This window comes from Ursus arctos, unplaced genomic scaffold, assembly GCF_023065955.2.
Source record: "Ursus arctos isolate Adak ecotype North America unplaced genomic scaffold, UrsArc2.0 scaffold_26, whole genome shotgun sequence".
Taxonomy (NCBI): Eukaryota; Metazoa; Chordata; class Mammalia; order Carnivora; family Ursidae; genus Ursus; species Ursus arctos.
Genome location: NW_026622941.1, coordinates 36875998 through 36896145, shown reverse-complemented (window position 1 = coordinate 36896145; position 20148 = coordinate 36875998). Strand labels below are relative to the sequence as shown.

General features: G+C 33.7%; 1 protein-coding gene across 2 annotated transcripts in view; it reads right to left on the bottom strand.

Moving 5' to 3' along the window:
- Nucleotides 1–20148, bottom strand: part of ARID2 (AT-rich interaction domain 2) — a 161319-nt gene that overhangs the window by 47438 nt on the left and 93733 nt on the right. For both annotated transcript variants that reach the window (XM_048216558.2, XM_048216559.2), the window contains exons 7-14: nucleotides 11623–11689; nucleotides 11279–11529; nucleotides 10860–10956; nucleotides 10554–10763; nucleotides 9531–9698; nucleotides 3124–3205; nucleotides 1063–1197; nucleotides 12–208 (exon numbers count right to left, since the gene is read on the bottom strand). In XM_048216558.2, the coding sequence (XP_048072515.1) occupies nucleotides 12–208; nucleotides 1063–1197; nucleotides 3124–3205; nucleotides 9531–9698; nucleotides 10554–10763; nucleotides 10860–10956; nucleotides 11279–11529; nucleotides 11623–11689 (1207 nt within the window). The remainder of the gene's footprint in view (nucleotides 1–11; nucleotides 209–1062; nucleotides 1198–3123; nucleotides 3206–9530; nucleotides 9699–10553; nucleotides 10764–10859; nucleotides 10957–11278; nucleotides 11530–11622; nucleotides 11690–20148) is intronic.

Genomic DNA, 20148 nt, shown 5'->3' with positions numbered 1-20148 from the left:
AAAATTAATACCTGCAGGTGAAGGACTTGGAGATACATCAGGGACAGAATCAACACGAACAACAGGAGTAGAAACTGGTTGCTGCTGATAGTACATCTGAATGGGAAGTGGTATAGCCCTCCGTTTTACTCCTACTACGTGAATATGTGCCTGCCCGTTGCTACTGGAATCCTCCACTCTCTTCACTGTATGATTTGGAAAGACCGTTCTGTAAAGTACACACATACTTAGTTTTCTTAAGTAGCACACGAGCAAAAAAACAGACTTCTAACAATGTTTACATGAACAGCAGTAGTATATTTACTACTACTAATATACGAACCAGTATGATTCATATAGTTATATTCTGCAAGGGTGGGAAGCAAAGAAAAAATATGAAAGATCAGTTCTCCAATTCTTAAAATCATTATTTATTAACATTGTTGGGTTTTAAATACTTCTATACCCTATATAATTAACAAAATCCCTGCATCTAGGTAGTGTCTATTTTATGAACTTTTGCAAAATATCAAAAGTCTCAATATTTGAAGAGTATTATAGACTATTATTCAAGATTAAAAAGGGCAAAAGTCATGTCTTTAAGATTTTCAAGTGGGTAGAAAAAAGTTTCTCCCTTCTCTTTCTTTGATAAGCCACACAAGGTTCAAACACAAACACCGGGTTTAATTTCCAAAATCCCCTTGTATTTAAATTTCTATCTTACTACAACCTAGCCAATATGAAATTTCAAGTAGTAGAAATATCTAAAACTAGGGGCGCCTGGGTGGCACAGCGGTTAAGCGTCTGCCTTCAGCTCAGGGCGTGATCCCGGCATTATGGGATCGAGCCCCACATCAGGCTCCTCCGCTATGAGCCTGCTTCTTCCTCTCCCACTCCCCCTGCTTGTGTTCCCTCTCTCGCTGGCTGTCTCTATCTCTGTCAAATAAATAAATAAAATCTTTAAAAAAAAAAAAAAAGAAATATCTAAAACTAGATAGATGGTTGGTATTTTCTCTAAAGAGCAAGAGATGTTCTAGGTCATATAAATTAACTATGTTTGAAGTTAACAACTATGCATCCTACCTAAGACATTTATAAAATCCAGTTGAAGTTAGGATTCCACCACGAGCTAATTTACTGCACGTTGAGAGGTACTCAGAATACATTTCTGCTCGAGAGACAGAACAATCTGGATTTACTTCAAAATGAGCATTTAGCCTGAAAAGGAGAAAAATAAATGGCATTATGCAATATATTATAGAACAGTTCATATTTAAATACAGTAAAACCATTTGAAGGCAATGTATTGTAAAATAATATTTATGCCTGTTAACCAAATTTCACTATCTCATGTTATTAGCAAAAATACACGCTAGGTTTTAGACTGATGAAGCCAAATAAAAGGAGATTAACTATTTAATATTTATTTTAGTATAAAAAAAGCATTAACAACAAATATAAAAACTGTGTTCACACCCGTGAGAACAGGGTTGGTCTGTTGGCAACAAATATTCTACAACAAGTTTTATTCAATCAATATCTACTCAATTTCCTGTCCTGCAATAATTAAAATGTAACAGAAATTCCCAATAATGAGCTATTTCCATTGGAGATGTGGAAAATGGAAGAAAAACTGAACTAAAATTAAACTTTTGTTGTCTCTTGGATCAAATTCCTTAAGGAAAAAAAAACTTACCTAAGCTTTCAACTACTCCTTAAGACAATCATACTTGTCCCATGCTTCACATTTCCATTCCCCCATTTCAGAAACTTCTATTCCTAATGCATTACAAATTAATTCAAACTTCAGTATGTCTTTTTTATAAAGTGACTTCCATCTGTATATAAGTTAGGACTGGAGGCCGAATTATCTTCACAGGATTCTTTTCTAGGACTTACTATACATATAACAATCCAACTTATAGCTGTTTATATAAGCTGAATCAAGTAATACTTTTGATAAAATAATTTTAAAATGATTTTCTCCACCTTCCTCACTAGAACTGGCAGAAATGTGCAAATGGGATTTAGAAGACCAAATCTAAACCTAACGCACACACATTTTACTGTGCATGTGGTATATACCTTTTCTAACTCTCATAATTCTTTGAGTACTGAGTTTTCAAAAGGACTAGATACAAAAACCTTTTTTGGTTTTAGTGTAGAAGATAAACATTTCCAAGTATTACTGGAAGAGACTCATCAAGTTTAAGGAGTAAAAATATAGAAAGTGAGGAAAAAGCAAATAATTAGAGATATTTAAAACTATAAACCCGATTTTAAGTGAAGTGGAAAAGTCTAGAGAAAACTGCCACAGGAACAAAGATATGAAAGCACCAAAAATATGGAACATGGAATGACAGGAACATGGAATGGGAGACAAATAATGTTAGAGAATAGGAGAAAAGGGATCAAAGAAAGAAAATTTTTAATGTAACACATCATCAGAAAGTGATCTTTTCTATTCAATCTGTTAATCTTCTAAAGAATTTAAGTTGGAATTCATAACTATGTGGAAGCTACTATCCACGAGAAAGTGAAATCTAACCAAGTCGACAATTTATTTTTTCAGGAAGTGGTTAATATATGATTAGTCAGTCTTCTCAATAAAATACTATTTTCAAGTTGCTTATTTCCATGTAAAGCCACTAGCTATTGTATCATTTGACTCATTTCCCCTTACTGCGCTGAAAAAGGAAAAATTAACTATCAATGAACAAGAAGTATTGCTTGTGATGAAAAAGAAGGGACATTTAACAACAAAATCTGGTTTTATTTTCTTAAAGACACTCCAGTTTTAATAAAACATTAACTTAAGAAACAAAAATCCTATAATCTGACAAATCTTATTTTCTACGAAGTCAAAATAATGTTTTAACACAAATTTTACTCTGAAAAGAGGTTAAGTGGTGTAATTTAATGTAATTTAATTCTGAAGGTTCTGATGAATATTTTTCTTTCAAATTGTTCCAAAATGCAGGTGAAATGATTTTACATTGTCCACTCTTTGTATAAATGATATTCTACTCTGACTAAAAAGAAATACGGACTAAAACATTCTGGATGACTGTTGAAATACATTTCTTTTTCTCTTTTGCTTTATTCTTCCCAAGGATAAAGCCTTAATAGAAATAAACCACTTACCACTGACAAGCAAACTTCTCACTATCTATTTCCACTATTCCTGGAGGTGGAGCAACATGCTGTGCTACAACTGCTCTGGAAGCTAAAGAAAAAAACACATTAGCTACATCGTTGGTACAAACGCCATCACGACATGCCATGTTCAGTTCACGGATACCGAAACAATTAATATTCACAATGAGTATCTTTTAAAAAGGGTATAAACCTAGTGAAAATATACAAATTTGAGAAAGAAACTTATTATAATGGAGCACATCTTATACCAGGCACTGTCTTTGATGCTTTATATAAACTCTTTACAATCATTCAAATAATAACAATAATATGGATTATAAAGCTAATATAAACTCTTTTTCCCATGGGTCAGACACTGAGCTAAATACTTTATATATATTAATTCTTCTATGAAAGGAAACTGAGACTCAGAGTGATTAAAATAACTAGCCCAAGGTCACACAGCTCAACACATCAGTAAGTAAGAATCAGTTTAGTTATAGAAGCAGATAGTATCAGAAATAATCACTTCACTTCTAACTTTAAAAGATTAATATTAACTTTGCAAGTGGCATATATATAACACTTCTGGGAAAAGGTGAACAAAAAGTCTGAATTATTTTAAAGTCCTACATTCAAGAAAGGATTTTCATAAGATTATTCTTCTGGGGAAAAAAAAAAATCTGTTCTAATAATAGTTTTCAAGTATACTTTTGTCCTAAGAGAGGCAAGAGGGTTGCTGGGTAAAAATGCACTAGCTATTAATCTTAAAACACATACCAATTTCTGAGATTTTACTTATGACATTTTAAAACAATTCAAGTTCAATGAATAAGTTAAATCATTTATTATTTTCTAACAAGTTCAAAAGATCTGTAGAAAAATGTTTTCTTTTCTGCTGTATATAAAGAAACTAATGAAAACATGAAAAAAATAATATAAACTTAGTCATATTATAATTTAAATATGAATATTACATATTTACAAAATTAAAAATTATACTGCTTCATCAGCATTATTTTATAGTTTTTAAACTTATAAAATGTACCCACTATTTTTCAAATAACATTTTAGCGAAACTTAGAATTCTCAAACAGAACAAATGTATTTCTAAATTATTAGAACCAAAGGAGCTCCACAGCACAGTCAAATCTGTGAATGATTGAAAGCAATCTTGACTTATGTTTGATGCAGCCCCCAAGCTTTCACTGGGATAAGAGCTAATAGCAGCCATTTACTGAACATTTACTCTGTATTAAGCCATTTACATTTACAAAAACATTGTTTGTTTTAATCTTATTTATAGACCTAAATTTAATTATCCCTATTTTGCTAATGAAAAAAATAAAGTGCATAGATTAAGTTTATAAAGGAACACATGATGGAAGTGGCAGAGCTGCGTCTAGCTGGAAACCCTTCTTTTAGGGTGCTGGATTTGAATCCAGGTCTGTCATATTACAGATACCATACTATGACATGCTATTTCTTAACAGAACAAAATAATTACAACCAAAACTATTTTCCTGGTGCAACTCCAGCTTATCTTTTCTTCTCCTAACTCGATGACACCGTTACAGAAAATATCTGAGCAGGGCCTGAACCTACTTGGAAATCTTCCTCCTTTTTCTTCATCAGTTGTACTACGAGAGAATATACCCTATTCAGACTGAAATCTCCTGAATCAATTAATGATTAGTTGAGTGAAATATTAGAAATTATGTTGAAATTATAAAAATTTTACAAATAACGCATAAAGAAGAGTAAAGCAGCCACAATTAAATTAAGAATATACACTGGAAACATAGAATTACCATAAAAGTGGCTACAAATTGAGAAGCACTGTCCTCACAAAAGATACCTAAAGACGCATTCCAAATGATTCAAAGGTACTTATACTTTAAAAGGAATCAATTTCCAGGGGCACCTAAGTGGCTCAGTTGGCTGAGCATCTGACTCTTGATTCGGATCACGTCATGATCTCAGGGTCGTGGGATCGTGGGATTGAGCCCGAGATGGCTCAGCACTCAGCTTGAGATTCTCTCTCCCTCTGCCTCTATCCCTCCCTCACTCTCTCTCCCTCAAAATAAATATAAATCTTTAAAAGGAATCATTTCCCAGATGTTCAACTTTTGCATATATTCCTTTCTAAAACTGCTCTTCTATTTTGGAACAGAAAATCTTAACTCTCATCCATCCTTTATAGCAATGCAGGTTATGGTTAAATGCATGACTCTCAAGCAAGAGTGGGTGGCTCTAGAGTTCCAGCACTTACTAGCTGTGTAACCACGGGCAAGTTAATTAACCTCTCTGTCTAGAAAATGGGGAAAAGTAACAGTACACTGACCTCGCAGGTCGTTATGAGGATTAGAGTTTATATATAAGCTACTTAAAACAATGCCTGGCACATCGTTAGCACTATGTAACTGTCAGCTATGATGATGATGATGATGATGATGATGATGATGATGATGATGATGGTGGTGGTGGCAGCGACAACGAAGGATGTAAAAACCTCTAGGACACCAAAGGGAGAATTAGAATCATTAGAATCCACAAAGCTTCTTTTTAACCAAGGTATTACGGTAGGGCTTCCTGTATATATTTTATGATGTTTTATATATTATAGTTAAGGGCAATGTTGGGCATGAGATATTGAGTGTTCTGGCCCTTTGGTGTATTCTGAATTCAGATATAGAGTGATGACAATTTTTGCCTAATGTCCTTCCCTCCTCTATCTTTTAAGTACTGTCAAAAAAGGGCATTACTTTTGAGGCAGAATCTTATATAAGTAAAGTACAGAGAATTTTTTAAAGAAATACTGAAGGTGGTGGCATCTTATTTCATTCAGATGACAAATTCATGGCTAGTTTAACTATCTTAGAATTCTAAAGTAAGGAAGGTGTCATGGGAATACCTATTAACTATACTTTGTTGAAATGAAAAATAAAGTTGGACTTTTTCTAAGTAATGGAAAGTGAGGTTGATTAAGCAAGATACTTTTGATAATAAAGACTAACTTTATCAGTTAGGTTATGTGGGAGACATTTTCTATAGCTGAATGGGAGAAATCTGCAGTTCTAAGGTTTTGACAAAAAAGTACTCAAAGCACATGATAAAAGCACGTTATCAAAAAACTGTACTGGGCTTGAGCAATATTTCAGTTTTGCTAACCTGGTGATCCTCAACGTATAGTCCCCTGAACTGCAGCATCAGCATCTCATGGGAACTTGTTTAGAAATTAAAATTCTCTGGTCCACCTGAATCAGAAATTCAGGGTATAGAGCCTAGAAATCAGTGTGTAAGCCCACCAGCCAATTCTGATGCACCCTGAAGTTTGAGAACCGCTGTGCTAATATTTCTTGACTATATCAGGTTAAATAAACAAGGTGCAACTAAGCAAGAGTCAGCAAGTATATTTTACAGTCATATCTTGTTAATATCTTTTTGACATATTTCCAATAAAACTTAAAAGTAAATGTAATGACTGGGCAACAAATTCTTTTATGAGTCACATGTTAATTCTTCGATTTCAACAAAATCAAAGAACTCAAGTTGTCAGAAGATCATTAAATATAATTTTAATAATTTTGGATAATTCTGAAGCTCAAAGTATTGTAAGTTCAATCCTTAGCTACTTATTGATATGAACTAGATTTTCAAATTAAATCTATAAAAAGGAAAAATGGAGACAGAATTGATGTTGAACCCAGTTTCACTCTAGCAATAAAAAAATATTCATTCTGGGACACACTGGAGTAACACTTTCCAGAGAACCACCTCACTAGGAGATGAACTTCCAATAGCTACTTTGTCATGTACTGTTGTTTCATGTACTGCTTATTTCTAAAACTTAAAATGATAAAGTTTTAAACACTTAAAACTTTATAGAGTAACAAGAAATTGAAAAAGTTAAATTAGGGGTGCCTGAGTGGCTCAGTTGTTAACCATCTGCTTTCAGCTCAGGTCATGATCCCAGGGTCCCTGCTCATCAGGAAGCCTGCTTCTCCCTCTCCCACTCCCTCTGCTTGTGTTCCTTCTTGCTGTCTCTCTCTGTCAAATAAATAAATAAAATCTTTAAAAAAATTCAAAAAAATTATATAAAAAAAGTTAAATTAGAATGTCTATATTTATAGCTGAAAAGTACTGATAGGGTGGTGGATATGAGTTCAAAGAGAAAGAGGGTACCATAAAATTTCTGATATTAAGAGTTTGTGTATTTTTTAAAAATGGATGATGGCAAATATCAAGATTCTGCTGGGTACAAAATCTATCTTTTATTTTAAAACGTCAATTTAATATACACAAAAAATTTTATTTACAACTATTTAAATTATAATGAAGAAATTTGATCTCAAACTAAAAGTGGGTGAAAGGTTACATAAGTTTTCATCGTGATGAGAAGTGAGCAAAACGTTTGAAGAGGACCATTCTGTACGAGAACAGTATTAAATAAATGATCGGGGTGGGGGGACAAAGTATAAGTGATAACTAACCGAACAATTAAAAGTTGTCTTCATGATGAGCAAGTAATAAAATGCTCACCAGCTCAAAAGTGAATTTTTAGGTCCTTAGAGGCTTATTCCCACCTCTATCAATGAATCACTATATATATGAACAAGTCGCAAACTCTAAACATTTAATTTTGTCAAACGAGGGCCAAATCTTAGGTGAGGGGATGGGTTCATTTGTTAAGGTCACTGGTCAGTGAGGAGGCAAAAATCAGTAGCTTTCATCAAAATTATTCCTAAATATTCTTCAAATGGCTCATTTTATTTCAGTGTATCACTGACAATTTATTAATTCATCTCTTTGTTGATCAGAGGAATATACCCCTACTACCCACTTAACTGGCAAAAAGAACTGTTTCACTTCTTTGTCAAGGTTGAGAAAACATTACTATTTGACCATTGACTCCCAAATCTGCATTGGCTATTTAATATCTATTGCCTGTGGGTGAAAGCTACTGAGTAGGTTAGTAGTCAAAATTACCTATTTTTTTTCATGCTTTATTGTTTGTCCAATTCTGTTAGTTGACATCAAGTAAGTTAAACGCACATATGATACAACTCTACCATATACTTCAGAAGGACATAGTGGAAATTAATATGTGATACATATTACATACTTTTCATGTGAATAGAGTATATAATTGTGATCCTATGAGTTAGAGTAGAGGAGAGACTGGGACCATGATCAAATGAGAGGAGAACAAGTAGCTGAGAGATGTGACGAAGTCCGAACTGAGGCATTGCACTGGCAGCTGAAGAAGACAGGGTATTTAGGAAGACTCAACACGATTTGGTGATTAAATGGATGCGGTAAAGACAAAAAATAATGGGATTTCTGAATTAAGGGTAGTGAGGAAGGCTGATGATCTAAATGTATTTCTAGGCTGAAAGGAAGAAGCAGGTAAAGAAAAAGAGGTTTAAGATATAGGAACGAGGAGACTGATATTCAGAGCACAGGTTCAGAAGTTGACATCTCTGAAGACAAGGGGAAGTTGAAGGAAAATGAGTTCAGATGCTAATAAGTTTGTAAGTGAAGGGGTAAGAAGTTGAAGAAAATCATGCCACATGGCTTCCATATTAATTCCAAGTGAGAGGTAATAAGATCAACTGAGGAAAAGAATATCCTCTATTAAAAATACAAGGAAAGAGAAATGTCTTGGGAATGGTGGGACGTGAAAAGAGCAGGTGAGGTGAATGATGGATTGTTTTGTTAAGACAAATGAAGGTAGAGAAAGCACTCTCAAAAAGGCTGAGAGTGCTAAACTATAAAAACGACAACTCGTAACAAGCCAGGAGAAAAAAGTCCAAGGACCGAAGAGAATGTTCATTATTAGACAGCTATGAATTCTAATTAAAGACATTTGAGTTAAACAGAACTGACCCAAGGGACCCTAAGAAGAGTGCACAAGTGCAGGTACACATGCCTATATGTGTGTCGTGTGTGTACGTATGCATGTGTGTCTGATCCAAGGCTCTGATTCTATGGTTTTTGGTTGAAGTATTGGGAGGCATTTATACTTATGTACTTGGATGACCAGCTGGGAGAATTATAAGGTCATATATGGTTAACTTATTCTTGGCATATCAATTTCCAATGACCAAAATCGCAAATAAGAAGTTCATTGGGGCATTTCATATTGCTCTCATAATTGTAAATATCTAATGCCTCACACTCCTCTAAATGTTTTTTTAAAAAGTGTATTATACTATTCTCCCTCTGTGCTCACTTCGATCCTACTGCTCCTGGAATGTATAACACCTAAGAAATTAAAGCTCATACTCAAGTTCTGCTTTAGCCTATTCCCCTATAAAATATCAGTTCCCTGTACTGCACATTTACATTTATCTTTAGTATTAAATCTTACACACCAGTAACCATACTGAAAAACATGTAAAAACACTAACCTGGGGCAGATGCTACATGGGTCTGGGTTTGGACTTGTTCTACAGCTTGTGGCCTAATTTCAGATAAAACTTGATGACTGGAACTTGGATGTTCGACGAGTTTTACTGCAGCTAGTGCATCAGGCCCAAACATCTGAATGTCCATAGAGACCAGACACACTAACATGTCTAAAATAAATTAAAAACCAATAGTTATTAGTAATATTATCAAACAATGACATTGCTGAAAAACACATGCTATACAGAATAACTGCTTCTCAAATGGCAGTCCATGAATTACTGTACATCAGAATTATCTGTGGATCTTTAAAGAAGATTTTTAGGCTCAATCTCTGAAGACTGATTTTAGTAGCTCTGGGATGGGGATTAGGTACCTTTATTTTTGAAAAGTTTCCCAACTGATTCTGATGGGTAGCCGGATTTAGGAACCACTGATATGGAAAGTGACATCTTAATTTCTCAATAATAATTTCAAGCCAAATCTCTATTAACTCTGGTTTTAGTATTTATACCAAACACCGAAATCACTCTAATTAATGACTAAATGTTAACATGACATACATTTGTACTGTGTTTAAAACTGACAACCCACTAATGAGGTGGTAAATTCATTAATTTTAAGAATAATACCATTATCAACAACTTCTAGGAAAACAAGCAAACTTTTTCACTCAGCTTCAGCGGCTTTATAGTAGCAGCTGACCATTTGAAACAGAAAGACCTGCTCCTCAGACTTACAGAAATTTTGTTGGTTGTTTGGTTGGATTTGGTAAGTAGTAACAGAAATAAAGGAAGGGATAGGAATTACTGACAGCCACATACACCCTGGTCTCTATATGGCAGAAGTTTCTTGCTAATCTAAAACAGGCAGAAAGAATAACACAAACAAGTGTGTCTGAAAGGGTAATGACTCCTCAAAATAAATAGTAAACCCCAAATAGCAATTGTGATTTAGTATATAACACCCCATTAAATATTTTTTCCTCAATAAAGAAAATAAATGTTTCTTGGGTTTAGTCTTACCTATGCTCTTTTCTACTTTTGCAATTTTTGTGCAAGCAACATCTCCCATTTCTGTGAGCATATATAGCACCTCGAGTGTTGAGATCACGAGCAGCACATCAGGTAAAGTGAGATGACAAATGATCTCTCTGTATGAGTCCTGATCGACATATTCACAAATCAAAACACCATTATCTTCTGCTTTGCAAAGATTTCCCAAAATTTCCATGCCTGAAAAGCATACACATACAAACATGTATTTATTTTTTAATAGATGATAAAAAGCCTGTGCATGGTATACAATGAGAAAATTAAGCAAGCACTTACCCCTCATTTTTAAAAATCTATCCCTTGACATTAGGCATTTTGTAACAGTATGAAACATCAGATGAGTAGTTTTGAAATCGACAGGGTCCAATAGAAGCTGGAAAAAAGAAAGGACACTATTGTTGAGGTAGCCCTCTTCAGTGTTGTATACTTCAAATTTAATAAAAATTAATAGAACAGTGTTGCCCAAGTTTTAAAAAAATGCAATTATTTTGGGAATAGCCATCACTAAATCTGGAGCATCATTTCAAATACTTTTTCCAAAAAAGTGTGTGACACCATACCACGTTAGGCAAACTATATATAAGCCTTCCATATTCTGTAAGTATAGCAAATACAATAATGCTACACACTAAAAATTTAAAGTAAATACCATTGCTAACTATCAAAACTATTTTAAGTTACTATCACATGCTTACCTCGGCTGCAATATTTCCTAATGTGTCAAGGCCTAATTGCCTTAGAGAAATAAAATGACTATGTGCAGAAAGTAATAGGAAACGAAGACAGGTACGATTAGCTGCCAAGAGCTTAACATTGCCCTCTTCAAAGGAAAGATTTCGCAAGATCACTGCAATCTGAAGTACCCGTTGTCCTTCAATATCATTAATGCCCAGCTTTCGAGGTGGATGAAATAAAGATTCCCAAATCCATTCTCCTGATGTACCTTCTATAATAGAAAATATACATTTCACTTAAATTGATATTTCATTTATTATTATTGATATTTCGAAGTTTGTTAAAAAATTTCTTATTGCCTTACCATGAGACTTGTTTCTGTCAGAAATGAGGTCACGTACTTCATTATCATCAACAATGTCTTTCCAAAACTGTAATTAAGAAATTATTATACTTAATTCTGACATTTGAAAGAACTATTCTATTACTTTAAAAATAGTCACACAGACTGTAAAACTATAAAATTTCTACTATTTATTTATTTACTTAGAAAGGGGGGAGAGAGAGAGAATAGGGAGGGGGAGGGAGAGAGAGAATTTTTTTTTTTTTTTTAAAGAGAGCTGGAGAATGGAAGGGGGAGGGACAGACAGAGAGGGAGTGGGAGAGAGAGAATCTTAAGCAGGCTCCATGCCCAGCACGGAGCCTGACACAGGGCTTGATCACACAACCTTAACATCATCACCTCAGCAGAAATCAAGGGTCAGATGCTTAACCAACAGAGCCACCCAGGTGCCCCTAAAAGTTGTACTTTTAAAAATCCATGTAGACATCATTATGTGCTATGTATTTAATTATTTGACATAAATACTTAACTTTCTGTAAGTTTAAGGTACTTATATAATAAGGTAACATTTCAGACTAGGGATTCTTAACCTGGGATCCACAGACTCCTAAATGGTCTGTGAAAGAAATAAGGGCACTTGTGAAATTAAATGAAGGGAAAAGGTGATATCTTTATGTTCATTAACCTCTAACTAAAATTTAGTATTTCCTTAGCAATTTCTTCAACTCTGAATCTTAGACAAAAAACCACAGTAATATTAGCAATATCTGTGACAATGTCACCAATATGAATTACAGATATTTTCTGATCATTCCACAGCTATGGAAAATATCTAGAAATAGTGTTTATACTCATTAGTATTTGAAAATCATGATAATCATTAAACCTGTCATTAAACAGCACACAATCACAGTATTCCTGTTTACAGATATGCCTGAGACATTGCTGGCTAGGTACTGAGTAAATCTACATCTAGAATAAAATAAAATAGTAAGGAGTGAAGTTGTGTTCCCAAGTTTTTAACCCAGATATTTAACTTGCTTTCCAGTATTCCATATCTACAAACTGTTTTTGATTCAAATGTGAGAAGCGATGAGTCAAAATCCATAGTCAATGTTATCAGGCTAAGAATCAAGCGACTTTATACTATATAACTATACAAAATGAACTATAACGTCAACTTGTCTATGACATTTAATTGTATTATCTTGTTACTTTTTTTTTTTTAAAGATTTTATTTATTTATTCGACAGAGTTAGAGACAGCCAGTGAGAGAGGGAACACAAGCAGGGGGAGTGGGAGAGGAAGAAGCAGGCTCACAGCGGAGGAGCCTGATGTGGGGCTCGATCCCATAACGCCGGGATCACGCCCTGAGCTGAAGGCAGACGCTTAACCGCTGTGCCACCCAGGCGCCCCTATCTTGTTACTTTTGTATTAATAAAGAAACACATGGACTATTAGTTCACTTTTTATTTCTAAACATTTTGGTGTGGAGATTCCAAAATCACCGTATTTTATTTTTTGGAATTAAGATTCTTTTACATTTAAAGCCACTAGTCTGAGAAAAGTTCCAACAGCAAAAGGATCAACTGCTTAAAAAACTCATGAAAAAGAATGTTTGGTAACAATAAACAAGAACTAGGCATATAAAGAAAAAAAAAGATGATGTTCAAAAAGGGCCATAGGAAATTCAAATAACAAAAATATCAGACACAGAATTTTAGATGATCATGGATAATAAATTCAAAGAAATAAGAGATTGAAAAATTTGGCAAATATATGAAAACTGCAAGAATGAAATAGAAATTCTAGAACTGAAAAGAAAAACTCAATTTAACGAATGATTCTATACAACTCAAGAAAGAATTAGTGAACTGAAAGTACAGAAGAAAATACAGTTTGGAAGCATAAAGAGACAAAAGGATGGGGGAAAAAATACAAGACACAGAACATACAGTGAAAGGTACTAACACAAGAATAATTGGAGTTCCTGAGAAAGAAGAGAGAGAATGGGCAGAAACAGTATTTGAAGAGACAGGGCTAAGAATTTTCTAAAACAATTCAAAGACGTTAACCTACAGATTTAAGAAGCATTCCAAACATTGAAGAAAGATAAAGATGTGTAGGAACATCAATATAAAAGAATAAAATTCCTGAAAAGTAAAGACAAAAAGAACCCCAACTTAAATGCAAAGACAGAAAAAAAAACCCCAGATAATCTTAAAAGGCCAATAAGCTAAACTGACAGCAGACTTCATAAAAAAATAAAATAAAATAATGGAAGCCAGAAGACAATGGGACATTTTCTAAGTGATGGAAGAAAATATCTGCTGAACTAAAATCTTTAAACAGTGAAACTGCCTTCACTGAATGGCAATGAAAACTGGCAAATGAAAACTGAGAAAACTCATTATCTACAAACCAGCACTAAACAAAAATACATGGAGAGATGTGGTTTAAATCAAAATAAATAACGAATGAATAAAATACTAAAAAAAAATGTCTTATGAGGTAAAAATAAGCATAAAATTAAAATCAAAGAAAAAAACGCCTGGAAAAAACTTTTGCTCAGGCCATAATGAAATAACTAGTACTTTGGTAGTCATCTTCCTATCATAAAAACAATATGTATAAAACCGTTTTCAGAGACTGGACAACACAGCAATACAAAACTTTAATCACTGAAATATGGAAAACAAAGGAAGTGAGTCCAATCACTGCCCCATAGTTTTATAGGACACTGCAGACTATAGCACAGGGACAATAAATCCAAGAGATCGTAGTGATTTCTAAGCTGAGGAAACTGATCACTGTTCTGCAAGGCCAATAGAAGTAGAATTTGAGAGTAAATTTGCAAGAAAGAGCAGCAATGAAGAGAAAGAACTCAATGAATCTGCACAGGAATGCCTTGAGCTGATTGCTGAGTACTAAACTATGCATATTCATGGCTGAACTCCAAAACACCAAGCAAAAAAAACAGAGAAAACAACTAACGAAGAGCTATAACTGAACAATTCACAAAATAGAGAAAACTCACGAAATACCCTGTAATTCAGTAGAAATACAAACAAAGCCATGCCTGAAGAGTAGGGATAAACTGGTGCTAGAGTAAAGGCTAATCCATCTCAATCATAACATAGCTTTAAAACAACATTCTAAAGGATCAATGTGTCACAATCCATATGTCAATTAAAAGCATGCCAGAACAAAGTCCTACATTCTTGAAAGTCACCAAAATCCAAACACTCATAATGTAACGTTCTCAATATTCATATCTAATAAGAAATTACTGCATGTACAAAGAAAAGTAGGCAACATGACCCATAACTAAGACAAAAATAGTTTCAACAAAAACAGACCCAGAAGTAAAAAAGATAATGGAATTAGCAAAGATTTTAAAACATTTTTGAATAAAATTTTTATTTTTTATTAAATATGGGCAAAGATTTAAAGGAAAGTATGAACATAATTAGGAGAAAAATGGGATGATGTAAAAGGAAATCAAATAGAATTTCTAGGGCTGAAAACAGTATCTGAAATAAAAAAAGTGTGACTAGATGGGCTTAACAGGATAAGAGAAAATGAAAACATGACAATAGAAACTATCCATGAAGTACACAGGAAAAAAGAAAAGGTCTAAAAGCAATCTGTAGCCTGTGAGACAGTATATGGTCTAACATTTGTATAAACATGGTCTCAGAAAAATAGGAAAGAAAAGAATTTAAAAACATAATTGCCAAAACTTTCCAAATTTCATGCAAAATACCAAACAAAAGAGCTAAATAAATCCCAAGCAAGAAAAGCAAAGAAAACCTCAACAAAGCACATGCTAACCAAAATAAAAATCAATGATTAAGAGAACACCTTAAAAGCAGTCAGAGAAAACATATCACACACAAGCCAATTAGATTAAAACTGACTTCTTGTCAGTAACAATGCAAATGAGATAGCAATGAAACATTACCTTAAAACTGCTCAGATAATACCCTGAAAACACAATTTTATATGCAGCAAAAATATCTTTCAAACATAAAGGCAAAATGAAATTTTCAGGAAAATAAAAGCTAAGAACCAAAATTCAACCACATCAATACTTTCATAAAGTATAAATGGTCTGAATACATTGATGAAAAGGAAGAAATTGCACAAAAAGCAGATTAAAGGAAAGGGGGAAGCAAGATCCAAGTATAAGCTGCCTTTAAGAAACTATGTAAGACCACAGATGATAAGGGATGCCTGGGTGGTGCAGCTGGTTAGGTGTCTGATTTTTGGTTTCAGCTTAGGTAGTGATCTCAGGGTCGTGATATTGAGCCCTGTGTCAGGCTGCATGCTCAGCGTGGAGTCTGCTTGGGATTCTCTCTCCCTCTGTCCCTCCTGCTCATTTTCTCTCTCGCTCTCTCTCAAATGAATAAATCTTAAAAAAAAAAAAAAAACCCACAGATGAAAAGCAAAAGGATAGAAAAAGATATTTCATGAAAACAGTAATTATAAGAAAGCAGCTGTGGGGGCGCCTGGGTGGCTCAGTTGTTAAGCGTCTGCCTTCAGCTCAGGGTGTGATCCCAGGGTCCTGGGATCGAGCCCCACATCAGGCTCCCTGCTCTGCTGGGAGCCTGCTTCTTCCTCTCCCACTCCCCCTGCTTGTGTTCCTTCTCTCACTGGCTGTCTCTCTCTGTCAAATAAATAAATAAAATCTTAAAAAAAAAAAAAGCTGCTGTAGATAAATTACACTGGTGAAGAGACTTCAGGAGATGGGATATTACCAGAGGTCAGAGGAATATTTTGTAATAATAAATAAAAGCCATCAAGAAAATGTAATAATCCTAAATGTATATGCAACTAATAACCAGAAGTTCAAAATACACAAAGCAAAAACTGACAACTAAAAGGAGATATAAACATTAATACTGTTGATGATTTTAAAACTCATCTCTCAGGAAAGCATAGAATAATTATATAGAAAAGCATAATGATATGAAAATCTTGAACACTGTCAAATACCTTGATTTGTTATTAATAAACACTGCACCCAAAAATGAAGCATACATTGTTTTCAACTGTGTATGAAACATTCACTAAGACCATATGCTAAAACAAGTCTTGATAAGTTTAAAAGACCTTATATAGGGGTGCCTGGGTGGTTCAGGTGGTTAAGCATCCGACTCTTGATTTTGGCTCAGGTCATGATCTCAAGGTCGTGAGACTGAGGCCCACGTCGGGCTCTGCAGTAGGCATGGAGCCTGGTTAAAATTCTCTCTCTCTCTCTGTCCCTCCCCTGCCCGACCCCACTCATGTACATGCTCTCTCTCAAAAAATAAATAAAAACTAAATAAAAGAACTTATATAGACTTATGTTCTCTGACAACAATGGAATGTGATTAAAATGAGTAATAATAATTGTAACAATACTAATACTATTAATACTAAAAGCTACTTCAAAAAAAAAAAAACCCCAGAAATTAAGCAGCATACTTCTATATAAGCCATAAATCAAAGAAGAAATCACAAGAGACATGAGAAAATACTTTGAACTAAATGATAATGAAACCTCAACATAAGAAAATTTGTGGGATACAACTCAAGCAGTTTATAGAAAGAATTTATTGCTTTATATACTGACATTAAACAAGAAGGGAAGTTTAAAACCAATGATCTAAGATTCTATTTTAAGAAGTCTGAAAAAGAGCAAAGTAATGAATAATGAGAGCAGTATATATAAATCAAAAGTGAGTAAATAGAGATGAGAGTTGTTCTAGTGTCCCTGCATTATCTAAAAAGTGGTAAAAGTACTAATTTACTAAATTAGTAAAAATTAAAATTATAATCTCTAGTGTAATCACTAAGAGAACAGAAAAAGTGTATAAATACCAAACTAATAGTAGGCAGAATGCTGGATAATAAATAATACTTGGTTAAATCAATTTTTAAAAAAAAGGTAAGAAAGGGGGAAGGGAAAACAAAAACAAAAACAAATAGGTAGGACATATAGAAACCAACTAAAAACACTGTAAATTCAAACACAATTATATCAAAATTACATTTGATGTAAATTGAATAAATGTACTAGTTTAAAAATAATTTTTCACACTGCAAAGAAAAAGTCCAAGTATATGTTGTTTATTTAAAAAAAGCACAAAAAAAAAATCTAAAATACAAGGATAAGTAAGAAAGATTCAATGCAAAAATATGAGCCATATAAACCACAAACAAATGGAAGATGATGTTATATCACTATAAGATAAAAAAAAAACCAGTAGACTTAAAGGTAAAAAGGATACTTTATATGTTCAACTGACCAGAAAGATATAATATCTGTAATGTGCGCTATATATCAATCTTGAAATATAAAAACACAGTATTATAGAACTATAAGGAAAGTCACATCCCTAATAATACTGGGTGTTCTTAACATGCCTCTTTCCATAAATGAAGAATGGAAAAAACAGCCAGTACTGATATGTAAATACAAATATCATGATTAACCATGTTGGCCTGCCATACATAGAAATTTATACCCAACAACTTGAAAATATATATCATCTTCAAATACAAATAGTGTTTATAATATATCATCAGTGCTAGGCTATGAAATAAATGAAAGTGAAAATATTTCAGAAGTTTAAGATTATACAGAGTATATTGTTTCTGCATAATGAAATTAAGTTAGACTTTTCCCCCATTTTTTTTTTTTTAAAGTAACACATATAATGTATGGTTTGTTTCAAGGGTATAGGTCTGGGATTTATCAGTCTTACACAACACCCAGTGCTCACCACAACACATGCCCTCCCCAATGGCCATCACCCAGCCACCCGTTCCCCCTCTTCCAGCAAACCTCAGTTTGTTCCTAAGATTAAGAGTCTCTTATGGTTTAATTCCCTCTCTGGTTTCATCTTGTTTTATTTTTTCCTCTCTTCCCCTATGATTTTTTGTCTTGTTTCTTAAAGAAAAAAAAAAACTGGAAAAACTGTATGTTTTTTGGATACTAAGAAACTTCCCTTCAAGAGAAGATATTTGCAAATGACATATCTGATAAAGGGTTCGTATCAAAAATGTATAAAATTTATAAAACTCAACACACAAAAGCAAATAATCCAATTAAAGAATGGGCAGAAGACATGAACAGACTTTTTCCAAAGAAGACATACAGATGGCCAACAGACACATGAAAAGATGCTCAACATTAGTGATCATCAGCTAAATGCAAATCAAAACTACAATGAGATATCACCTCACACCTTTCTGAATGGCTAAAATCAACAACACAAGAAACAACAGGTGTTGTTGAGGATGTGGGAAAAGGGGAACCCTCTTGCACTGTTGGTAGGTATTCAAACTGGTGCAGCCACTCTGGAAAACAGTATGGAGGTTCCTCAAAATGCTAAAAATAGAACTACTCTAGGATCCAGGAATTGCACCTACTAGGTACTTACCAAGGAATACAAAAATACTCATTTGAAGAAATACATGCACTCCGATATTTATTTGCAGCAGCATTATCTACAAGAGCCAAATTATGGAAACAGCCCGAGTGTCTATCAACTGATGAATGGATAAAGAAGTGTGGCGTATATATTCTTCTGTATTTATATATATGTCTATATCTCTAAATACGTAGACTATATACATTCAAAGGAATATTACTCAGCCAACAAATGAAAGAAATCTTGTCGTTTGCAACAACATGGATAGAGCTAGAGAGTATAAAGCTTAGTGAAGTAAGTCAGGGAAAGATGAATACTGTACTATTTCACTCATATGTGAATTTAAGAAGCAAAACAATCAGGCAAAGGGGAAAAAAAGAAAGAGAGAGGCAAACCAAGAAAGAGACTCTTAACTACAGGGAACAAACAGATGGTTATCAGAGGGAAGGTGGGTAGGGGTATGGGTGAAAAAGGTGATGGGGATTAAGGAGCACACTTGTTGTCATTAGCAAAGGTTGCTGTATGGAAGTCTTGAATCACTACACTGTATACCTGAAACTAACATTGCACTGTATGTTAACTAACTGGAAATTTTTAAAAACTTAAAAAAAAAAAAACAACTTCCCTTCAAAATAATCCATGTATCAAGAGGATGTCATAATAGAAATTATAAGATATTATGAGTTATAATGAAAACATGAAATATCAGAATTGGGAGAATAAAGTTAAATATGGCTTGAAAGAATTTTATGGCTTTAAATGTATGTATTAGAAAAAACAAAAACAAAAATCAATGATCTAAGCACCAGCCCAAGAGATTATAAAAAGTACAATAAATTAAATCCAAAGAATATAGCATATAAAAAGAAATATAAAGAGCAGAAATTCATGAAAACATGCAAGAGACGTGATCATCTAATCATCTTCAACATATTCGTATCTTCGAGATTTCAAGTGATTAGTGATTATACTGACAACCCCCACTCCCCATTGTGATTGCATAAGTAAATACACAATTTGTGCATCTTACACTTTAATCACCACTTTTCTGCAGTTAAGGAAATTATCTGCCTAACTACAACCATGAGGCTTAGCTTTTAATGGGTGGGGTGAGGACAGAATATAG